At 42.1% G+C, this 21,167-nt stretch overlaps 1 protein-coding gene across 7 annotated transcripts in view; it reads right to left on the bottom strand.

Moving 5' to 3' along the window:
• Ap3b1 (adaptor related protein complex 3 subunit beta 1) overlaps positions 1-21,167 on the bottom strand; it is a 204,443-nt gene that overhangs the window by 109,056 nt on the left and 74,220 nt on the right. For 3 of the 7 annotated variants that reach the window (XM_063281703.1, XM_063281704.1, XM_063281705.1), the window contains exons 8-13: positions 10,764-10,913; positions 8,773-8,870; positions 6,966-7,020; positions 6,801-6,872; positions 4,932-4,994; positions 2,498-2,630 (exon numbers count right to left, since the gene is read on the bottom strand). In XM_063281703.1, coding sequence (XP_063137773.1) covers positions 2,498-2,630; positions 4,932-4,994; positions 6,801-6,872; positions 6,966-7,020; positions 8,773-8,870; positions 10,764-10,913 — 571 coding nt within the window. Of the gene's footprint in view, positions 1-2,497; positions 2,631-4,931; positions 4,995-6,800; positions 6,873-6,965; positions 7,021-8,772; positions 8,871-10,763; positions 10,914-11,273; positions 11,550-11,639; positions 11,693-21,167 lie in introns of those variants that run through there. The other 4 variants (XM_063281706.1, XM_063281707.1, XM_063281708.1 and 1 more) reach the window with 4 other exon arrangements.

Raw genomic sequence — 21,167 nt, 5'->3', positions numbered from 1 at the left:
TTGACTTTACAAAAATTAAGAGCATCATAGACATCAGACAATCCCCTAGCATATACTTCAAAGGTTTATTACTATATAAAATATCACAATTTGCACTGTTAAATTTTCATTGAAATACATTATCCCATAAGAATATAAATAAAATTTATTATACCTATTCGTGTGTGTGTGTGTGTGTGTGTGTGTGTGTGTGTGTGCGTCTATTTCTCTGGGAGTAAATTCATGAGTATTAGGGAGTTAATATTTAATATAAGGCTTTAGTTTACAAAATTATATTTTCACTTTTATCTTAAGACGTAGGACTTTCAAGATGACTAAGGAATCAGAGTGGTGTATCTGATTTTGTCCGTAAGTCAAGCTAAGCACCTACAGTTCCCTTTGAACTCGTCGAGTATTCTGTAACTACAGGCAAATGCCGCTTGTGTTCTAGCCCTTCTCAAGTTTCCCTTCTGTCCTCAACAAAACATAAGCACACTGTATCTACTGCCGTCTACTGCTCCTCTCTTCTTACAAATAGGGAATCAGGGAGGGAGGCTAGTCAACTACCAAGAGAGCACTAACACCCGAGCAGGCTGTCTACTTCTGCACAGATACAAATAACCAGCAATAGAGAAGGAGGAGGAGACGGGGAAAACTAAAACATATTTATTTTATTTTACTGGTGCCTTCTATCAGACTGTGAGTGCCATAAAGGCACAGACTTTTATAAGCTAAATGAATATCTTATTAATCTACTCTACATTTATTAAATATCTCTACAGATTTGAATTCTCACTAAATGCTTACTGAATTATAAAAAAAACTAAACAAAATTGAAAACTAATCTTCCACTTAATTCCTTACTTTACAGTAGGTGCCAACAAGGTTATTCAGACAAACAAATTCTGTTAATATGTTACCTAAAATAAACTACCATAGGCAATTAAATTATCCTAAGTCAAATGAAATGTGAATTTCTCAAACTGAAGAACCTTAAGAAATCTGTTTTTCAAATTAATCTTTCACACTGATAATGGGCTATTTTATGGCAAGCCTAAAGTCTGCTTTGAAAGATTCTTTAAAATCAAAGAAAATAAAATTTTAAAAAAATTAAGCAGTGTGTGGCAGAAATAATTACTTTAAAATTAATATAAATATTTCTCATCAGAATAAAAGGACCAAAAAATAGGTGGGCAGACACACCTGTGCTATGCTTTGTATTTAAAAAGACTGTCAGAGGTCTCATTTATCTCTGATAGCTTGTTATACAAGGAGATCTTAAAACAACTATTACACTAGCAAACCTTATGCAACCCACAGAAAATCATTATCAAAGATACATAAAAATAAAAAGTGTTTCTAAAGTCATCCTTCAAACTATGACCCAGGAACAGAGACAGAAAGATGTTTCTGTTCCAAGTGAATCAGACAGTGTGGACAACACTTATCACGCTATCCTTTCTTATTTACCAGGATGGGTAAATACTTTAGAAATTTCTCTCCTTATTAATTTGGTGGAATTTGAGTTTTAATATCTACATAGGAAAATATTCTAGCAATCAAAAGTTTATAGGTGAAACTACATAATTTCATGCATGCTTACATACACACATCAGTGTTACTCACGAACTGATTTTGTTTTACCGTTTGCTTAGTTCCGGTTTATCATGGGCTCCCCCAGAGCAATTTTTAGGAATAGCTACATAAGAGGGTCTCCAGCATTCTATAGATTAAGTAATCATTGTAGTAAAAAGTTATTCTTCAAGTAAAATGTAAAATATAATCAACTTTTTTTAAGTTTGACTTCATAGGTGCTTTGTCATATCTGTATGTATTGTATATCTGTACTACAAATAATATAGTTTATATTAAAAATCAGTAACTAATTTCAATAATTTTACACACATGCATTTTCTAAACAAACATGCATTTTAACCCACTGTACAATTATAATAAGATCTTCTATGTGTGAGAAGTTCACTTGTTTTTCTTTAATGGCTCCTCTTATTCGGAAACCATGACCACAGAGAGAGCTGGCACTCCAATACAGAAGGAGGTAACATTTGGACAATGCACTGCTCTCCCGTCCTGAGAACACTTAGATGACATTAGTGTCCACGTGAACCCGTGGCACGGTGACGGCTAATCTAGCTCGCCTTTACTTGGAAAGCACTGGGGAAATTCCTGAGGGCCCAGCCATGCTCCAAGTTACAGTCATTTGCCTGCTTCTAGCACCCTCTGCAGGTGAACCAATAGTATAAGTGACTTCCAGGCATGGCTGCAGGAAACAGTCAGAGAGCCTTTGCAGAAAGGATATGAAAGAGTGGTTAGTGGATGAGTAAGATAAATTACCTTAATGGGGGCAAAACAAAATCTGTTAATTATCTATTTGCTACATACTGTCAGAATATTGATATATAGAAAATCCAAAAGATAACGTAAAAGATTACAGATACAGCACTTACAGAGAATGTCCAATTATAAATGATATAAAAATACAGTGAACCTATGAACTCACCATCCCTGTTGGACAGCAGGCAGACCAGGCCATTGAGGCATGTGTCAGTGACCTCGGCAATGCTGGTTGCACATCTGCCTATGGTCTGAATAGTGGCCGCTGCAAACTGTTTGTCCTGGCTTCTCACGTAGGTCTAAAAACAGTTTGATTAGTTTCAACATTGGTGCTATCAGGTGAATCAAAGCCCATTTATGATAGCTTTATCAAGACAAATAATTTCAGAATAAAATCTTTTCCTCCGCCCAACAGGGGGCCCGAATGACCACTCGTCACCTTTCATCTCTTCTAACTTAAGGTCCCACAGCAGAGGGACATTTGCAAACCAGGGTCATTCACTGCAGCCAGTGGCTCAAGGCTCCAAAACAAACAGTGGAGAGAATCACCACACCCCAGCGTGTTCTCGGGAGGTTTGAGTTCATTCACCCTGCAGTACTGTGAGCCCGCGGGGAAGGGCCACCCTTTCAGACGCTAAACCTGAGTTCAGAGAAAGGGAAAAGGAGCAGCAGGCTAGTTAGCAATGAGCAGCCTGACACTGGGAGGCTGCGAGAGTGACGGCAAGAGTCCATCTCACCCAGGCTGCCAGCACGAGCAGGCTCCTTAAATACACAGTGTGCAAAATAGGAACTTAAACTTACAAAGGAAGCTAAAAGGTCTTTCCTGACAACCTTATATATTCTGTGACTTTTGTTACAACTTTTCATAATTTAAAACCAACGCTTTTACAGTTTTTAAAAAAGATCCTAACCTCCAATTCTAAGTATGCAATACAGAATTAACTCTATGGCTATCTACAAAAAATATGCATTAAAACAGTTATCTAAATAATAAATCAAAAAAAAGAAAAGCAAACAATATAGGAATTTAATGCAAAGTCTCAAGGACATGAGGAAAGGTTGAAGAGGAGGGTAATTTTAATTGCGATAATAAGAACAAATGCATCTCACCTGTTCAGGAAACGTGTTTTACTCGCAAAGTCATTATAAACAAGTTATAAATAAGTATGAAGAAAATACAGAAACAGAAACAATGTGCTAAAGTAGGCAGTGCTAAAATGAACACACAGGACGGAGGGGCTCAAGCGTTCTGCTGAGAAGTTCTTATACCACACTCCCAGCCAACAGGATTCGCAGATGAACAAAGCCTGCAGAGGCTCCCAGACCACAGAGAACGAAGGCCTGCCTCCTGCTGTCCCGGTGCTAGACATGTGCAGAAAGGTAACAAGATCACACGAGGTGAGGGAAAAGGGACATAGGAAAGAGCAACAGGGTGAAATCGATTATATGAGTGACCTAAAGTTAAAACCCCAACAGTGATCTCTGGCCTAAGAAAAGAGCTGAGAAACCCAATTTTCTGGCATACCCACAAAGAGATGGCTCTACAGTATTCTAATTTTATCATGAATATTTCTAGAAAAAATATGAACAGGATGGAAAGTCAGGAACCCAGGTGAAAACAAGGAATTGTGGGCATGCAGTAACATTCTAGTAGTCCTGAATTATGTAAATAATATAGTTAAAAACAGTGGTTTGCAACATATTTATGTCATGATTCATACAGCAACAGGAGTCATGAAGTAGCAACAAAAATAATTTCATGTTGGGAGTCACCGGAACATGAACCTGTGTTAAGGGTTGCAGCGTTAGCAAGGTTGAGAACACTGATTAAAAGAAAACATGGCATCCATATACAGGTTAAGAAGAAATTCCGGGTGAGCTGATGGGAGAGTCGTGGCAATGGCATTCATTAAGTTTATAAACGCTGAAAGCTAACGAGAACTCCCGGGTTGCTGTATAGGACAGGGAACTTAACACTGACACGGGTCTGCCGCTGCTGTGACTTCCCACAACGGCTTCCCACTTGATCCTTTATCATAAAGTGCATAAAGCCAAAGACATAATCCAGTTCCAGGGGGTTCTTTCCTTCCACCACACAGGTCCTGGAGATTACACGTCAGGCTTGGGGGCAAACACCTCCAGCAGAAGAAAGTGTGCTGGAGTCACCATTCCCCCCACAACTGTTTTTCAGTGATCTAATAACACAGCTTAAGTCAAAGGGGCAGAACTTAAAAGAGACACAAGTCAATTAAACGGGCAACCAGGTAACAAATGATGTGTTCTCACAGGCACAGAAAGTGTTTCAGAGCCCAGAAAGGACAGTTGATGGTGGCCATGTGAGGAGAAAACAAAATTCTGAGCCAAATAATAAGCCAGTGTGTCCAGCGCTATGGAAACAGAAAAGGAACTGCAAGGCTGCTCTGTTTAAGCCCATATTTGTACTGAATGTTTATTCTCAAGAACAGAAAAACTTCCTAGCTGCTGATCTTTTCCTCAATCTCTTTTATTTGTGCATCCGTGTATTTCTAGATTGAGCAGGAGGCATAGTTAACTTAATATTGAACATATTTTAGAAACGGTAATTAGCAGTGTATACAAACCTGAAATTCTCGAAGAAGAGTTGATATGTTGGCTTCATTTGCCAAGTTTGTCAAGATTTCAAGCTACAGTAGAAAAAAAGAGAAAGCAAACATTTTAAAACACAAAAAGGTGAATTTAATAGAGGCTAAACATCTAATTAAAAGTTGATTTTTTTTTTTAAATAAAAAATCATTGTCCTATGGGACTCTATACCCTTGAGGTGGTCTTAGTTTGTTTCCTTAAGTCTACAGAGACTAGATAATTACATAGTTCTTATTAATTAGGAAATAAATCCCACATCTTCACTAATTGTCTTAATTTTACAATTTGTATCTAATTAACCTAAACAATTTGTTAGCTCAACTTTTATTTTTTATTAATAAAGTTAGAAAACAATTTGTCCTTCATGTAGTACTTCTGTTTTCCAGATATCAATTAATTTTCTTGATTGGCTATCTTATTTCCTACCTACCCAGATACTTAGACAATTTTAACCTCTATTCCTGGATTTATAAATGTAAGAAATGTGAAATTAAAAGTCTACACCCACTGAGGTTGTTAGAAATATGTTTTACCCACAGAAAAGATTTAATTTTTCTGAAGGTAGGCACAAAACACTCCCTCTGAAGTCTGCATGACAGACCTGCACTATCACATGAGGTAGTCATTTTAAAATATTTTTTAAATTTAAAAACTTTATTCATTTTTGGAGCGACCCTAGGTCTTTGAGCATGCTAAGCAATCACCCTGTCACTGAAACACATTACACAAGTCTTTGTTCATACAACTTTTAAAAAATAATGTCAAATCTCAATGTATATTACACAGAACTGTTTTTCACTAAAACACATAGGACGGAGTTGCCAAACTGCTTCAAAATCATCCCCAAATACTGCTGCCCACAGGCTTGGTAGATGAAACAAAATCAGAACAATCAGTAAATTAACATCATGGTTTTGCTTCCACATAACTGTTTTACATATGTTTCACTAGCTACCTCAAAAGTATGTAAGTGCAAAGATTCAACTTGATATCAAACACAGCAGTTAGCCGCGCCCTTGACTGTAAAGCTTCCCAGTCCTTTGGCTGACACCTGTGATCTGAAACATAATTATGAAGCAAGAGCTTGTTTGCTGTTGATGTTTAAAATATCATTGTTTATGTTTCACCAACTTTCTAATGAATAGCCCCAGTTTCTATGTGAATGACATCGTCTCAGTATTTAGAGTGCCTCGTCCTTCTCCATTAGTTAGTTGGTTAGTAATGTCTCTAAGGTCTCCTACAAAGCACACAGTGTAGAGAAATGGTCCAGGGCCTTAGTAAATGCCACACTGTCTCAGCACCACGCTCTGGAGCCCGTGCCGCACTGTACACCAGAGCGCTTTCATCGTCTGTGGTGTCTACCCCAGCCCTTCAAATAACCCACAACACCCTACCGACCACAAAACCCTCACAAAAACTTATTTTAAATTCTCCCATATATCATTTTTCACAAATCTCCCGTAGAATCAACCCCACTTTTTTATTATAAGACTTAATTCAAATCTCCACATCCATTTAAAGCACAAAGCCTAAATGTATATGCCTGTCTCTTTCAGTGTGTTAAATTATCCAAGATACAGGCACCTTAGCACATCTGAAAGCTGTACTACGGCCGGCACGTGATCGTGCAGGATGCAAAGTGTAAAGAGCCATTGTCAAACACATCTTTAAACAGGGACAGACTCCAATGTATGGAGCTAGGAACGAGCTCAGCTGGTGACGGGCAAAAACAAGGGTGTAAACTGCTCCCTGGCCACAGGGAGACCATGGGTGACGGCTGCTAGAAGCTACTCCAGTAGCTCTTCACAGTACACAGGTACTATAGGAGCCTGGTGAAGCACACGGACCTTCAGAGTCTTGATCATAGTTGGATCAGTGGACCGGACATAGAAGCTCTTCAGGTAAGGTTCAAACATACCCTAGGTGAACAGAAATAAAGGTGTAAGTGCACTCATCACACCGGTGCGCTCGGCTGCTTCCTTGAGCTAAATAAATGCTCAGAACATACATACCTTTCTCTGAATTGACATAGTTGCGATATTTTGCAATACAATATACTGCACCTCCCTAGAAGTTAAAAGAAATTTCAGTAGGTATATTCAATGAAGCATCTTTGAGAAAATAACAGTTAAAAAGAATCTGCATGAAAACTCAATATAAAGAAAATTCTTAAATAAAATACTCAAATATTAAAAAATATGTGTGATATACCATGAGATTAAAGTTACAACTAATTTTATACTATGGTATCTCAAAATACAAGACCAATACTGTTGCTTTGCACCCATGAAGGGGAAAGGGTATTCTTAGGATGAATGTGGGAAATGTAACCCCAGTGGCGTCAGAAGGCTCAGAGTGCCACCCGATCATAAATCAGAATGAGGGCCTGGTTAAAACCGCTCACGCTATCCCTGAGTCTGAATATCTAGGGATGACATTCACATTGATCTGAGTATGGTCCTCGTATCAAAGAACCGTTCAAGATCTTCCTAGTAACACTAGACCTCCCCGCAGAAGAGAAATACAGCTAACAAAGAAGGGTCAGAGATAAAGAAAAGGGGAGTGGCACTAATGAAATGCTTCTGACTTGTTCCTCAAACAGCAGCAGGCGACCAAAGGCTGACATTGTGGACTAAGGAGTTAGGGACAAAGATAAGCACACACCTTCCCATCCCAGTTGGTGCAAGTGAGCACTCGGTGAGAGAAAACACGTAAGACACGCAGTTACAACTGTACATTGCCCGGGACACTCTGACCCACCCACAGAGCAATGGTAAAGACCTAACGCTAAACTGCAACTCTGTTTAAGTTTTTTAAAAGTGCTGATCTGAACTACTGGATTATGCAGAGGAAAAACTTAAAGGGTAGCAGTGCTCTACTTATCCACACATGAAACAGGGTTTTTTTAAAGAAAGCAGTTATTCCTAGTAGCTCCTTTTGGGGGTTAATGAGATGGTTTAGCAGATAGGTAGGCTTGCTATGCAAACATAAAGATCCAAGTTCAAATCCCCAGCACCTGTGTAAAAAGCTGGTAGTGACCACATGTGAGCCTATAACTCCACTGCTATGAAGGGTAAGACAGGAGGCTCTCTAGGGCTGGCTACCACTAGCCTACCAAGTTTAATAAGAGACCTTTGTGTCAAGGGAATCTGGCATAACATCAGAGCAGAATGCCAGTCATCCTCTTCTGGTCTCCATATTCCCCAGAGACATGCGCATGTGCAAAAACCACACACACACACACACACACACACACACACACACACACACACACACACACACAGTATGCATGCGCCACTGATCACATATGTACACAAAAAAAATCAAAAAAGAATATATATATGTCTGTGTGTGTGTGTATGTTTGTTTATGTATGTATATGTATATAACACACACATTTAAAACAGAAGAAACTAGTGACTGAAAATTCCAGTTCTGAATGGCGTGGGGCTCTGCACAAGCGACATCACCTGTGGCTTCTGCACTGCTCTGTGGTCAGCTCTAACACACTGAGAACACATCGATCAGGTTTTCAGTGGTTACAGAATAGCTAGAGCTTCACAACAGTAAGACTGTCAAACCTAGAGAAAGTAAAGCACATGCTCTCTGTGTCGCAACATACTTTAATCTCTCTGGGCTTGAAGCTAAAAGTTTCCTGTTTTCCATTAAGACTGAGATCATTTTATAATAACCCATCAAGTATGAGACCTTCCTTATGAAACAGTCAACTATAAATCCCAAGACTGGGAAATGAATTAGGCTGTCCCAAGCCCACCTCTGAGAACACCCGAGGAAAAGCGCAGGTGACTCATGACCTACCTATGGCTGCGAAGTAGGCGCACCAGCGATTTAGAAATGACACCAGCCTCCGACCTGGGTGAGATGTGCCAGTACAGCTGAGCGACAGCCATAACCACCTGGAAGAACAGTCGCAGGCACAGTGAGCAGCTAAGCAGAAGCTCCCTCCCCCTCTCCTCCTCACTGCCCCCACACTCACTCACTCTCTCTCTCTCCTCACCCCTCTCTCTCTCTCTCTCACACACACACACACACACACGCACACGCGCACACACACACACACACATACACATACGCTGTCCTCAAGCCCTGCCCTCACACCCTGCCTCCTCTAAGCACCTTCAGAATGCCTGTGAAGTGAAATATATTAGTCACACCACTCCCAAATCCAGAAGAATAAAATGACCTTCCTTTTGTCCCATTATCTATCAAGAAAAACATAGTTTAAGGTTTCAATGCTACATCTGAAATCTGAAAGCCAATATGTAAAAAAGTCACTAGGGAAACTCTCACAACTCCAGACTCCAGACTGCTTGAAAGGCCTCACCACCCAGGCCTTCTCCAGTAGCCCATGTTCACAATGAAAGCATCCCGTACCACACACTCCTCTGAACCATGCATGTCGCCATCATCTTAGACTACCAGAGCAGACTCTGAGCTGTCTGCTCCTGGTTCTACCTCCAATGCAGTCACAACACTGGCCCATCGGAGACACATTCCCAGAATAACCTCTCATACTTAGGAACAAGCTTTGCTTCCTTGCTTGTCTGTCTGTCTGGAGACAGGATCTCAGTCCCAAAGGGCCTGAAACTCCTAAGTAGTACAGCACAGAGACCCACCTGCCTCCACTTCCTAGGTGCTGTCATTAAAGGGATGATCACACTATACCTGGCTAGAATAAGGGGTCTGTCTGTTTTAATCTTTCACAATCCTTCAAAAGTCAGGTTAAATGTATACAGAGCCAAGTAACACAATGTGCTCAAAACCATGGCAGCCTGTTTGGTGCACTAGTGAATAAGCAGGAACTCCAAATATGCAGACATAACAAACACCCTAGGGCTCAACACTGCCATTGCCACCAAGCTTCTCAGTCACAAGGCCAGCTTCCAAGACGAAGCTACCAGTGAGTTAACAGACAGCAAGCAACAGCTACTAGGCAGCCGAGGGCATACTAAGGCATCAGCACACTTCACGATATCAATGGATTCACGTTTTACTATCCCTGGGGTTTTGAACAATGATTTGGAAATGTCATTATTAATAATAATATTTTAAAACCCTGCTAATTGCTATGATATATAAACTTTGAAAATTCACTATCTTCTTAATTAAAACAAAATTAAAGTAAAGCACTCACAAGGCATGATGCTGAGTCTTGGGGAGGACACTGAGATATTAAACTGTATTACTTGGTTTTTCTGGCCTTTGTCTCTTAGTCTGTATTTGTCTAAACTTAAAAGTTCTTTTTAAAACTAAAGATATCAAACAACTAAGCAAAGCTTGTGAGACCCAATCAGAGATAATTTATAATTACTAACAATTCCAGCTAAGCTGACGGCCTTGAGGGAGGCCTCAGACCCAGAGGGCAGCCCTTACACTTTAGCCTCTTCAGAACTTTACCCGGTAGATTTAACACTGTGGAAAACCACCACATCCGCTAGTCTCAGCTATGACAGCAAACCTGAGAGACACCTACATCCTTACATAAGGCCTAACATACACCAATCCATTCAGAAACAAAGTGAGTTCGAGTCTTTGAACAAGCCTCTTAACTCAACCAGAAAATAGCAATGGAGTCTCATCAAAACCTGATTCTGCATGTCTAGAAACAGAAAAGGCTAAAAGTACTTAGCATGTAGGCTGGGGTCTGCAAAACTTGATCTCATAACCCACATCTTTCCAGATGCGCCTGCAGCGTGAACGCGCCACTCACACTCAGCACTGACACACATGCCTTCTGCCACGGCTTTGTTTTTAAATCTGTGAATCAGTTCTTCCTTGGTCCCACATACCGCTGCGTTCCTGCTCTGAAGTAAGGGCTTTGTGTTTCTGATTAAGAGTCTGTGGTCCGGATCCATGCTGTACGGTTTCTTCTTGCCACTCTTCTTCTCCTCATCGTCAGAATCATAGAAATTCTTTTCATTGTCTTCTACACCATCATCCTGTGAAGAAAACAATCCAACACCAGGTAAGATGGCACAGCCAACACCCAGCCAAAGGGCCTTTTCTTTGAAAAGGTCTATAGTAAAGGGCTACAGGGACATCTCAATCCAGAGCATAAGCGCCTGGCTGCCAGCCCCAGTGCCCACCTAGGAAGCTGGGCATGGAGGCACACACTTGTAAACCCAGTACTAAAGACACAGATAACTATCCCCGGGGCTTACTGGCCAGCCCTGGAAGACTATCTCAAAAGAGAGAAGAAACAGTAGCCATCTCCTAAGAAATGACACTGAAGGCTGCCTTCTTCACACACACTCATGCATGGACATATACATGTAAAATTTAAAATCACAATAACTTACTGTAGAATTCTGCTGTCAGAGCAATTCAAATTACTATACCCTCAACATACAAAGGCTGATATTTCTCATTATAATACGTGATACTTCTATTGCAGTTCTATTAAGACATACAATGAGAACAGCTGAGAGTTATGTGCGCAAGTTACAGTCATTCCAACCAGATCACAAAGCAGGAAGAGGGTGCGGTGCTGATCAGTGAAGGAAAAGCAGAGAGTCTGGCTGCTAGGAACTCAGCAAGGACCTCAGTAAGCCAGGAGAACACCTCGGTTGCAGCCTAGACATCTCAGTAAGGCTCTAGGCTGCTCTGTATAAGTAGGCACTTAGGCCCCCAAACAAATACAGACAGACACAGAAAGACGCACATACTTTCAAGGACAATGTAGCGGTAACGACAGTTTTTACCAAGAAACATACAGCGCCTCCCTCATCGTCAGTTTGCTTTCACTTTTCATTTTCAGTCATGAGTCGTCTGAGATTCCAAAAAAAAAAAAAAAAATACAGTGCAGAAGATTCCAGAAACAAATGAATTTTGAATGATGAAGTATTCTTAGTAACGTGTTTTGTGCTCTCTGCTGAGGGGGTCAAGGTTTAAGGAGGGTGTCAGTGTCTTGGGACACACAGAGGACAGGTGAGGGCAGGCTACTGGACAGCAAGGACGCAGGGATTACAGGAATGGATCCCATCCCACATTGGAAACAGAAGTAAACACTGGGCTTGGGTCCCAAACTTTAACAATCAATTAAAAGGCCAGTCCAGTGAAGTAGATAAAAGACATAACCCAACTGTACGGTGCAGAGGAGAAAGTCACTACTCCTTAAAGGCTCAGGTCGACGGCACAGAGGAAACCAGGAGGATGGGAAATAAACCTAGGGGCATAGGGGCTGCTGGAGCCACACCGCCACGCAGTCACTTCAAAACACAAATCCATAAAGTAGCTCTTTTCTCGGGTCATCTCTAGGGAGCCCAAGCTGGCTTTACTTAACTCATAATCCTCCTGGCTCGGCCTCCTAACTATTACTCTGTATGTGACATTCTTGGAATAATGAAATTACAGAAATGGAGAAAAACTAATGTTACCAGAGTTTCGGGGCTGAGGAAGTTGGGCTACGTGCTACAGACATTAAAAGGTAATAAAATTATTCAAACTCTTGGCTTTCATATCCAGATAAAATTCACCTACAAGTTTTGCAAAATGTTCCCTAGGTAAAGGGACACCAGATCTCTCTAACTCCCTTTTTCTGTTGTTTTGGTTTTTCTAGACAGGGCTTTGCTGTGTAGCCCTGGCTATTCTGTAACTTGCTCTTAGAACAAGGCTGGCCTTGAACTCATAGAGATCCACCTGTCTCTGCTTCACAAGTGTTGGGATTAAAGGCATACGATACCAATGCACAGTCCTCTAAATTAGTTCTATTACATGAGAATTTCTATTTTTTTTTATTTTTAAGATTTGTTTATTTATTAGTGCTCTATCAGCATGTACACCTGCATGCCAGAAAAGTACACCAGATCCAATTACAGATGGCTGTGAGCCACCATGTGGTTGCTGGGAATGGAACTCAGAACCTCTAGCCCAAGTTTTAATTCTTAAAGTAAAAGTTTAAATAATTAAAATGATGGGGATAAAAGCCCTAACTCACTTGGAAAGTCATTTCTATTTAGGTGCATTGCAACAACAAAGGAAATCCTCACAAAAGCTAACAAACTCGCTCGCAAGAGTCCCTACAAATACTCGGCAAGAAGAAGTCTACACAAATATCACTGGAAAAAAACTTTCATCGGAATTAAGTTTGAGGGCTTATAACACCACCAGCTCAGTTGTTGTTAAATCTAAAATAAAATTTTTATAAAAATTACTTAAATATGGGGTTAGACAGATGATTCCAAGGTTAAGAGTACTTAGCTCTCTCCCAGTTCTGTTCCCAACACCCAAGGCAGGCAATGCACGATCACCTGTAACTGCAGCTCCAGGACATCTAACACTTTCTGCTGATCACCATGAGGCATGTACACGCGTGTACACGCTCACGTGTAGACACACATGCATAAACAAAGAGAAATCTTAAATAAGTAAAAGGAAGAAAGGAGAGAGCAAGAGCAAGAGGGAGAGAGCAAGAGCGAGAGCGAGAGAGCGAGAGAGCGAGAGAGCGAGAGAGCGAGAGAGAGAGAGAGAGAGAGCACAAATTGGTTGGTGACGTCGCTCAGCTGGTAGAGAGAGGGCTTGTTAACAGGCACAAACCCCTGAACCGTATGCCACCCCCATATAAACTGTACCTGGTAACACACCACTGGACACACAGTACTCAGGAGACAGAGGCAGGAGGACTGAGTTCAAATCACCCTCACCTACTCAGAGTTGGAAGCCAGCCTAGGTTACATGAAACCTGGTTTCATAAAGAAACGAGCATCCGAAACGTACTCAGCCAGAGAAAATCCACCCAATCTATACTTATTAAAAACAAAAGTTTTTAAAAATAGTAAAATATCCATCTTCAAAACTAAACTAGAAATTATCTGGCTATTAAGGTACATGCATTTAATCCCAGCTCTGAAGAACGCAAGAGGATCGAGAGCTCCAAATCAGTCTGGAGACTATCCCTAAGGCAAAATTAATCGATCAACTAATTAACCTAACTTAAACTAGAACTTACTATCTTCATATAAACAAAGTGTTTTCTCTTAGCCTTAGGACAACTATGAGCGAGGAGCCAGGTTAGAGCTGGCTGCACCTTCACTGAGCTCCAGGTCAAGGAGTTTCTATTAGATGCATAGGAAACTAAGAAATGCTACATAAATAATCAAGTGTGGAGCACTCGATTACATTAGTCCAATTATAATGGCTAGAATATAACCCTTACTTAAAACTTGACTAGAAATTAATCAAACATGTTTAAAGTCTACCTGAAAATAATACATAATAAAAATGTGTTTTTAAACTTTACCTATCGAACACAAAAGTACAGCTAGTAAATATAATTCCTAAATGCTCAAAAATGCTGCTTTAATAAGCAATTATTTGTTCTGTTTATTCATTATTAATTATTTTATTAGAATTCAACTACATTATTTTAATGGAGAACATATTTTTACTGCAATTTTTACTCGAAAAATGTTTTGGATTGTGGTAGTAATTTTAGTCAGATGATTCAAGAAGGAATTTTCTTTCATTACTATTTTCCCACACAAAACTCAAAGATCTTATACAGCTACTTACATTTTTTCTAGAAAATCTTCTTAATTCTTAGAAATTCATAAAATAAAAGGGAGTAGTTGAAATGACATTTATATGTGGCCCACAGAAACCAAAAAGTTAAATCTCGGCTTTAAAGTTTTAATGTGGGACAGTGACTTTTTTTTTTTACAGTTAGGAAAACATGTTGCCTATAGATAAAACAGGTGACACCAATTACTTATTAAAGACATGCACTTCAGAAATTCTATTATACCTTTCTATAAATGCTCAGTTTGGTTCTTCTTCTCTCTTATCCTTTCTTCTTTTGGAAATAGAGTCTTACTATGTATCTGTGACCAAAACCGCTTCAGGCTCTGAGAGCTGGGATTACAGATGGGCACCAGCAAGCCCAGTTCTCTTTGTATCTGGCTGTGTGTACTTGTACCAAATAAATACTGCTGTCGGGTGTAGCCACATGACAGGAGAGGGGACCCAGAGAAGCTCATTCTGTGAACAGGAGAAGGGCTCCACAGGGGCAAGAACCAACCACCAGTAACAGGATGAAAGTTGTATTAATCGTGGATTTGGTTTTTGAGATTTTTAACTAGTAAGAGACAATGATTCAAACAAAAGGGATGGCGCATTTACCTGGCCAGCATGGGGTACAAGGACAACCTGGTCCAATGTCCATGCTGGGCATTCCCCACCTCTCAGTGCCATCACTACTCACACTGAACGTACGGAAGAAGATGTAGATAAAAACACAGCTGTGGAGATAAAATTCTCTTAGTGAAGTGTCTCCAACAGTGTCAGTCTCTGGTACAATGCAACACCAGGAAGATGCCCAGCTCTGACCAGGAGGTGGAGCTGTGCAGAGAGCGTGTGCTGCTTGTGTACAGCATCTAGTGCTGGGTGCACCTCACAGCAGCCTGCACTGAACAGGCCATAAAATAAATATGGTTCATATGTTCAGGAAATTAAGAGATAAAGCAATTTTTATAAAGTCAGATTTAATCTTTAAGTCATTTTTATAATAATTTTGGCAATGAGTTACAGAGTTAATTAAATTTGTCAATCTTTTTTAAAAATTTCAACTTGACTGACTATACTGTGTGACACCTGACCCATCAAATGGGGGAAGATCTGTGCAATCTCAAGGATAATAAATAACACAGTTAACTGAGTAAGCAAAGGTTCAAGGCTGCCGTACCTTTGACCACTCAACAGTTGAAAGATAGGCATTCTTTGTTAAAGTTTTGCGAATTGTGGGATGAATCTTACTTTTCCCATATCCAGGTAAACAACCGAGGGAAACAAGCTATATATATTAAGAAAGATAAGTGGTCTGTCTGCTTAAGAGTAAAAACAAATGAGTGTGAAAGACCTTCCAATGAACCTAGAGACACTATCAAATGTTCTAGTTAAGCTATGACCATTTTCATAAACATAAAGATAAAGTAATTCTAGCAAACCTCCACTCACACTGAAAGACACCGTCTCGTAAATACTCTATTTTCTGTACAACTGCTGAACTTCCAGAGCGTCCTCTACAGTATGGAGTACTATGTGATCTGCAAAGTGTTATCTATCAGTCAGCTCCAACCTCCTCTGCTAATCCGGTACTAAGCAGGACGGCTTCTCCACATACCTAAGATGGCTGGGATGCGAGCCTTTCAATGCCAAGCCACACAGGAACCCAGAGCAGAGTACACTGTACATGCCACTGTGGTCATCTTGGTATTCTGGCTTCTCATTACATAAATGAAAGGCACATTAAGAAAATGAAACTAAGTTATACAGTTCATAGTCAAAGGCAGGGAAAGAAAAATATCTTTTCAAGGTGTTTGCGCCAAAACCATTAAGAAATATTCAATTATTGGACTACGGGATGGCTCAATTGTTGAATGCTTAGTACTCATCCCTGAGGACCTGAGTTCAGATCCCCACAGGCCACAAGAGGCTGGATGTGGTGGTCCACACCTGCAGCAGCAGCGCTGGAGAAAAAGCCCACAGGTCTCCAGGGCTCCCTGCCCCACCTGTCCACTCACAGCAGCGCTCTTTGGGGTCAGTAAAGAGCTTACCTTCAAAAGGCCATGGTGGGGCCGCAGGGATGGCTTGGAGGTTCAGAGCACCCACGGCTCTTGCCGAGGAGCCAGGATTGGTTCCTGGCTCCCAAACGACAGCTCACAAGGTAAGGCCTCTGGCCAGCTGGAGTGTGGAGAGCATGGCTCTGGCAGGCCTTGCCCCTCTCCCGACTCCCTCTGCCTTGCTAGAACCATTAGCTTACACTCCTAACCACTAACGCTCACTCCCTTATGTGGCCACTTATTCTTCCTAAGCACACTATAAGGTACAGCTATCAAAATACTGAAATTCTAGCAATCAAAGCCCCCTTTGGCTCACCTAATTAAAATGCCCAATTAAACCGAACACTTCATCCTAACACGGGGTTTCCCCTTTTCCCTCTATAGTCTGCCATGTGCTGATGGGCCATGTCTGTCTGTCTCCTCTCTATCCAGAGGCAGCCCTTTGACCCTAGAGACAGATGACCCTACTCACTCTCTTTGCTCCCCTCCCTCCCTTCTCTTGTATCTACTCCTTGTCTCCTATCCATGCCCTCTGACCCTCTGGGGCAAATAAATCTCCTCTGTGCTGAGAACGTGGTCTGGGGGTGGGGGTGGGGTCCTTAACAGATACTTTCCCTTACAACGATTGTCTGTAGTTCTAGCTCCAGGAGATCTGACGCCCTCTTCTGGACTCTGACGGTACTGCAATGGCATGGTACTCACATACTCAAAGGTGGAAACACTCAGATACATGAAACAAAACACATTTTTATAAGAAGATGAAAAGGTAATTGATGAAAAGTAAGTATTCTAATATTAAACTCTTGCTTCCACGTGGATCCCATGGGGGAGCATACTTGCATACACGTGTACACATAAAAATCTCTTTAAAGATTCAAGCAATGTACATGAGGAAGTGTGGCAGTTGGATGAGAACAGCCCTCATAGGCTCATATAGTTAAATGCTGCTTCCCTGGTCAGTGCAACAGTCTGGGAAGGGTTATGAGGCACGGTCTTCTTGGAGAATGCACGTCACTGAGGGTAAGCTTTGAGGTTCATAAACCCACACACTCACAACGGGCCTCTCTGCCTGGTGCCTAGGGATAAGACATAAGCTCTTAGCTGCGGCTCCAGTGCCATGCCTGCCAGCTGCCATGCTCCATGACTCGATGGACAGGGGCTCATCCTCTGAAATGGTAATGGACCCCGATTCAGTGTCTGCTCTTCTAGCTGCCTGGTCATGATGTCTCTTCACAGCCACAGAAAAGTAACTAAGATTAGGGAAGGATCCACACAGGAAGGGAAGGGGGGGAGAAGCAGGGGGGAGGGAGGATGAGAGACCCTCTGACACAAAGACCTGCTTTAAATCTACTCATCTCATATGAAAAGTAGAGAGCAACGAGGATTAAGGAAAGCTTTGTGCTTTATAGCAAGTATTTAAAGCTACATGCTGAGTACATGCAGATGCAACAGTATGACAGAAACCCACAAGGAAGCCCAGAAGGCTGTGGGGGGAAACAGGACCAAGAGGTCCTTGATCGAGGACCTAGGTATCAGGATGTTTGCATTTTTCCGTAACTTAAAAGCTGAGCCTGACTTCTAGACTACACATGGAGCTAGAGTACTCAGACTCGTGGTGCAGGAGAGCAGGGACCCAGAAACTGAGAACGATGCCCAGCTGCTGTCACAACACCGACCTGCATACAATGAAAGGGGTCTTTTCAAACACTGAATCTTCATGTGAATGATAAATAAATGTGAGCACAGACCTAACGCCACAAAATTGACTTGGTAATGGACCACCGAGCAAAATGCAGAAAGCAATCTTACGATGCCAGAGGCTGGCATGGAAGAAAAGGCCCATTAACAGGGGCGCCTGGACACAGTGACATTAACAGGGGCGCCTGGACACAGTGACATTAACAGGGGCGCCTGGACACAGTGACATTAACAGGGGCGCCTGGACACAGTGACATTAACAGGGGCGCCTGGACACAGTGACATTAACAGGGGCGCCTGGACACAGTGACATTAACAGGGGCGCCTGGACACAGTGACATTAACAGGGGCACCTGGACACAGTGACATTAACAGGGGCACCTGGACACAGTGACAGACCCAAAACCAAAGGGACCATCTGTGGGGAAAATGGCCAGAAACTGTACTTCTTACATTTTGAAATGTTCTTGATATTCATTAAAAACTTCCTGAGGTCAGAACAGTCTACAGAGGGGACAGAGGTGGGGCCTCTATGGAGGAAAGAGCCAAAATAAGTCTCTTGAGCTCTTCCCTGTCAGTAATGTACCCAGGGCTCAAAAACTGTGCTTAACAAAAATGTAAAACCTCTGCTTGGCAAAAGTCAAGGTCAACAGAATTAGATATACCTCAGAAAAGGAGGGCTCTTACCCAAAATGTGTCAAGAACTTTCAAAACACAAGTAAACAGACAACCTAATCTTTAAGAGAGCTAAAGGTGTAAGTGAACCTCTCCTCCTCCCCTCCCCCGCCTCTGTCTGTCTGTCTCTCTCTCTGTCTCTCTGTCTGTCTCTCTCTCTCACACACACACACAGACACACACAAAAATGCTGGGAAATACTGTCTTCCAGACCTGACATGTAGCGTGTGTGGTGGTGGTGGTGGGGCACCCACAAAAGGCCATCAACACTGCACTGTGGAGATGGGCTCAGCGATGCCATACTCCTTCATGGTGTAGCTCTGGTGACTTGCCCTTGTTAGAGCACAGGACCTAACACCCACCCTCATGGCGGCAGTCCTAACAGCATGCAGCAATGCACACGCTCAGACAGGAAGTATGGACGGCACTGTGTGGAGGGAAGGAAGGTTCATTGGGAAGGGGAGGGATTTAAGGTGATGGGAAATCTGAGCAAAGTACATTATATGCATATGAGACTGTGACGATCATTTTTTATTTTAAAGGCAAGATGGCAACCAAGCCATGACAAATGGTCAATACCTGTCACTAAGGAATTTCACATCAAGATATAAGTGTCAACATCTGTGAGGAGGGATGGGCCGGAAGGGAGGACAGATGTCCATAATAAACACAATACTGCCCGCCTTTAGGTCTGCACACACCAGACACCCACAGGCTTTAGCTGATAACCATGTGTTAATGGACCTGCGCTGACTTATAGGTACAGATGCCTGTGTGACAGCTAAGGGACATGGGAAATCCCATCACTTTCAACTCAGCTGACTGTGAACCAAAGACTGCTCTCTTGAAAACCTATGTTTTAAACAATTAAAACAAATGCAGGGAAATAGAGTACACTAACCCGCGGGATGTGAAAACAAGTTCTCTCTACTCACCCACTCCAAAGCCAATGCTGCTGAAACAAAGAAAGCCAATGTGGCTTGACTGGTCCACAGCGCTCACCTCAGAACACACGGCCACACCAAATGTGTCCTTGAATACAAAGCCACAGAGACTGTGCTACTCTGCCCGGGACGCACGCAGCAGAGTAAGGAGACTGCTGTAGGAAACTACAGGGCAACTCGTCCTACAGACCTTGTGCCGGGAGCTCCAAACAAGAGCTCAGACTCTGAGGATAATCTCTGCAGCTTAGAGGGACTGTACGACGAGACAGACACTCCATCTGAGTTTGGTAAGAAATAGATACAAACTATTACCTTTTTGGAAGCAACAAAGGGAACATTTTTGCAAAAGCTGAAACCACAAACAACATTTTATGTCTAAAATTTGATGACCAGAAAAGATGTCTAAGAAATCTATGTGCCCAACATGGAACGGTGACACTGGGCCTTGTGAAAACAAAAGGTACCGTGGGCTGGCAGCCCCTTCAACATTAGTAAAGAGCTGCCAGAAATGGACCTTAACCATGCAGGAATTTATCACAGTGACTGAACTCAGGAACAGTCACCTCTCCCCTTTACTGCCATGGCACCTGCTGACCTCACAACAACCTAAGGGTTGCACTGATGCCGTCAGGCTTACACCAGAATCACCAATCCTAGCAGTCTGCTGGAGGTGCCGGCACCTTAGGGTGAAAGGTGACAGCCAGGCCATGAGACTCTAAACTAGTCAATGGGCTACCACCTGAAACCCATAGAGGGGTAGCCCTGGGTCCTAGAGGAGGCGGCACTTCACACAGTGTAAACAGAAAGAAGCCAGCTCTGCTTATAAGTCCATCTAAAACAGCATTTATCAGCCTGCGATGCGACCCTTTTGGGGTCAAATGGCCCTTTGACAGAGGTCGCCCATCAGATACATCACATATCAGATAAATACAATTCTTAACAGTAGCAAAATTACAGCTATAAAGGAAGCAGCAAGGAAAGAATTTTATGGTTGAGGGTCACTACAACATGAGGACCTGCATAAAGCATTAGGAAGGCAGAGAACCACTTCTCTAAAGGTGCCCTTGTGGCTTCCCCTAATCCTAATTACTTCCAAAAGGCTCTCTGTAAATATTACTACACAGGGAGGGCTAGAGTTCCGAGGTGCATTCTGGGACGGCACAGACAACCCGTCACCTTCCTGGAGCAATATATATTGATGGCACACGTCTCTGACATGAGGTTAGCCGCTCTAACAAGGACAGGAGAGTAAGTGGTTAGCAGGGACCTCACTCCTCAGATGAGTCAGCTATACTCACTGTAGCCACACTACAGTGAATTT

Source organism: Rattus norvegicus, chromosome 2 (genome assembly GCF_036323735.1).
Source record: "Rattus norvegicus strain BN/NHsdMcwi chromosome 2, GRCr8, whole genome shotgun sequence".
In the NCBI taxonomy this organism is placed as follows: domain Eukaryota; kingdom Metazoa; phylum Chordata; class Mammalia; order Rodentia; family Muridae; genus Rattus; species Rattus norvegicus.
Note: the sequence above shows the minus strand (reverse complement) of the source record. Positions and strands in the feature narration are given on the sequence as shown.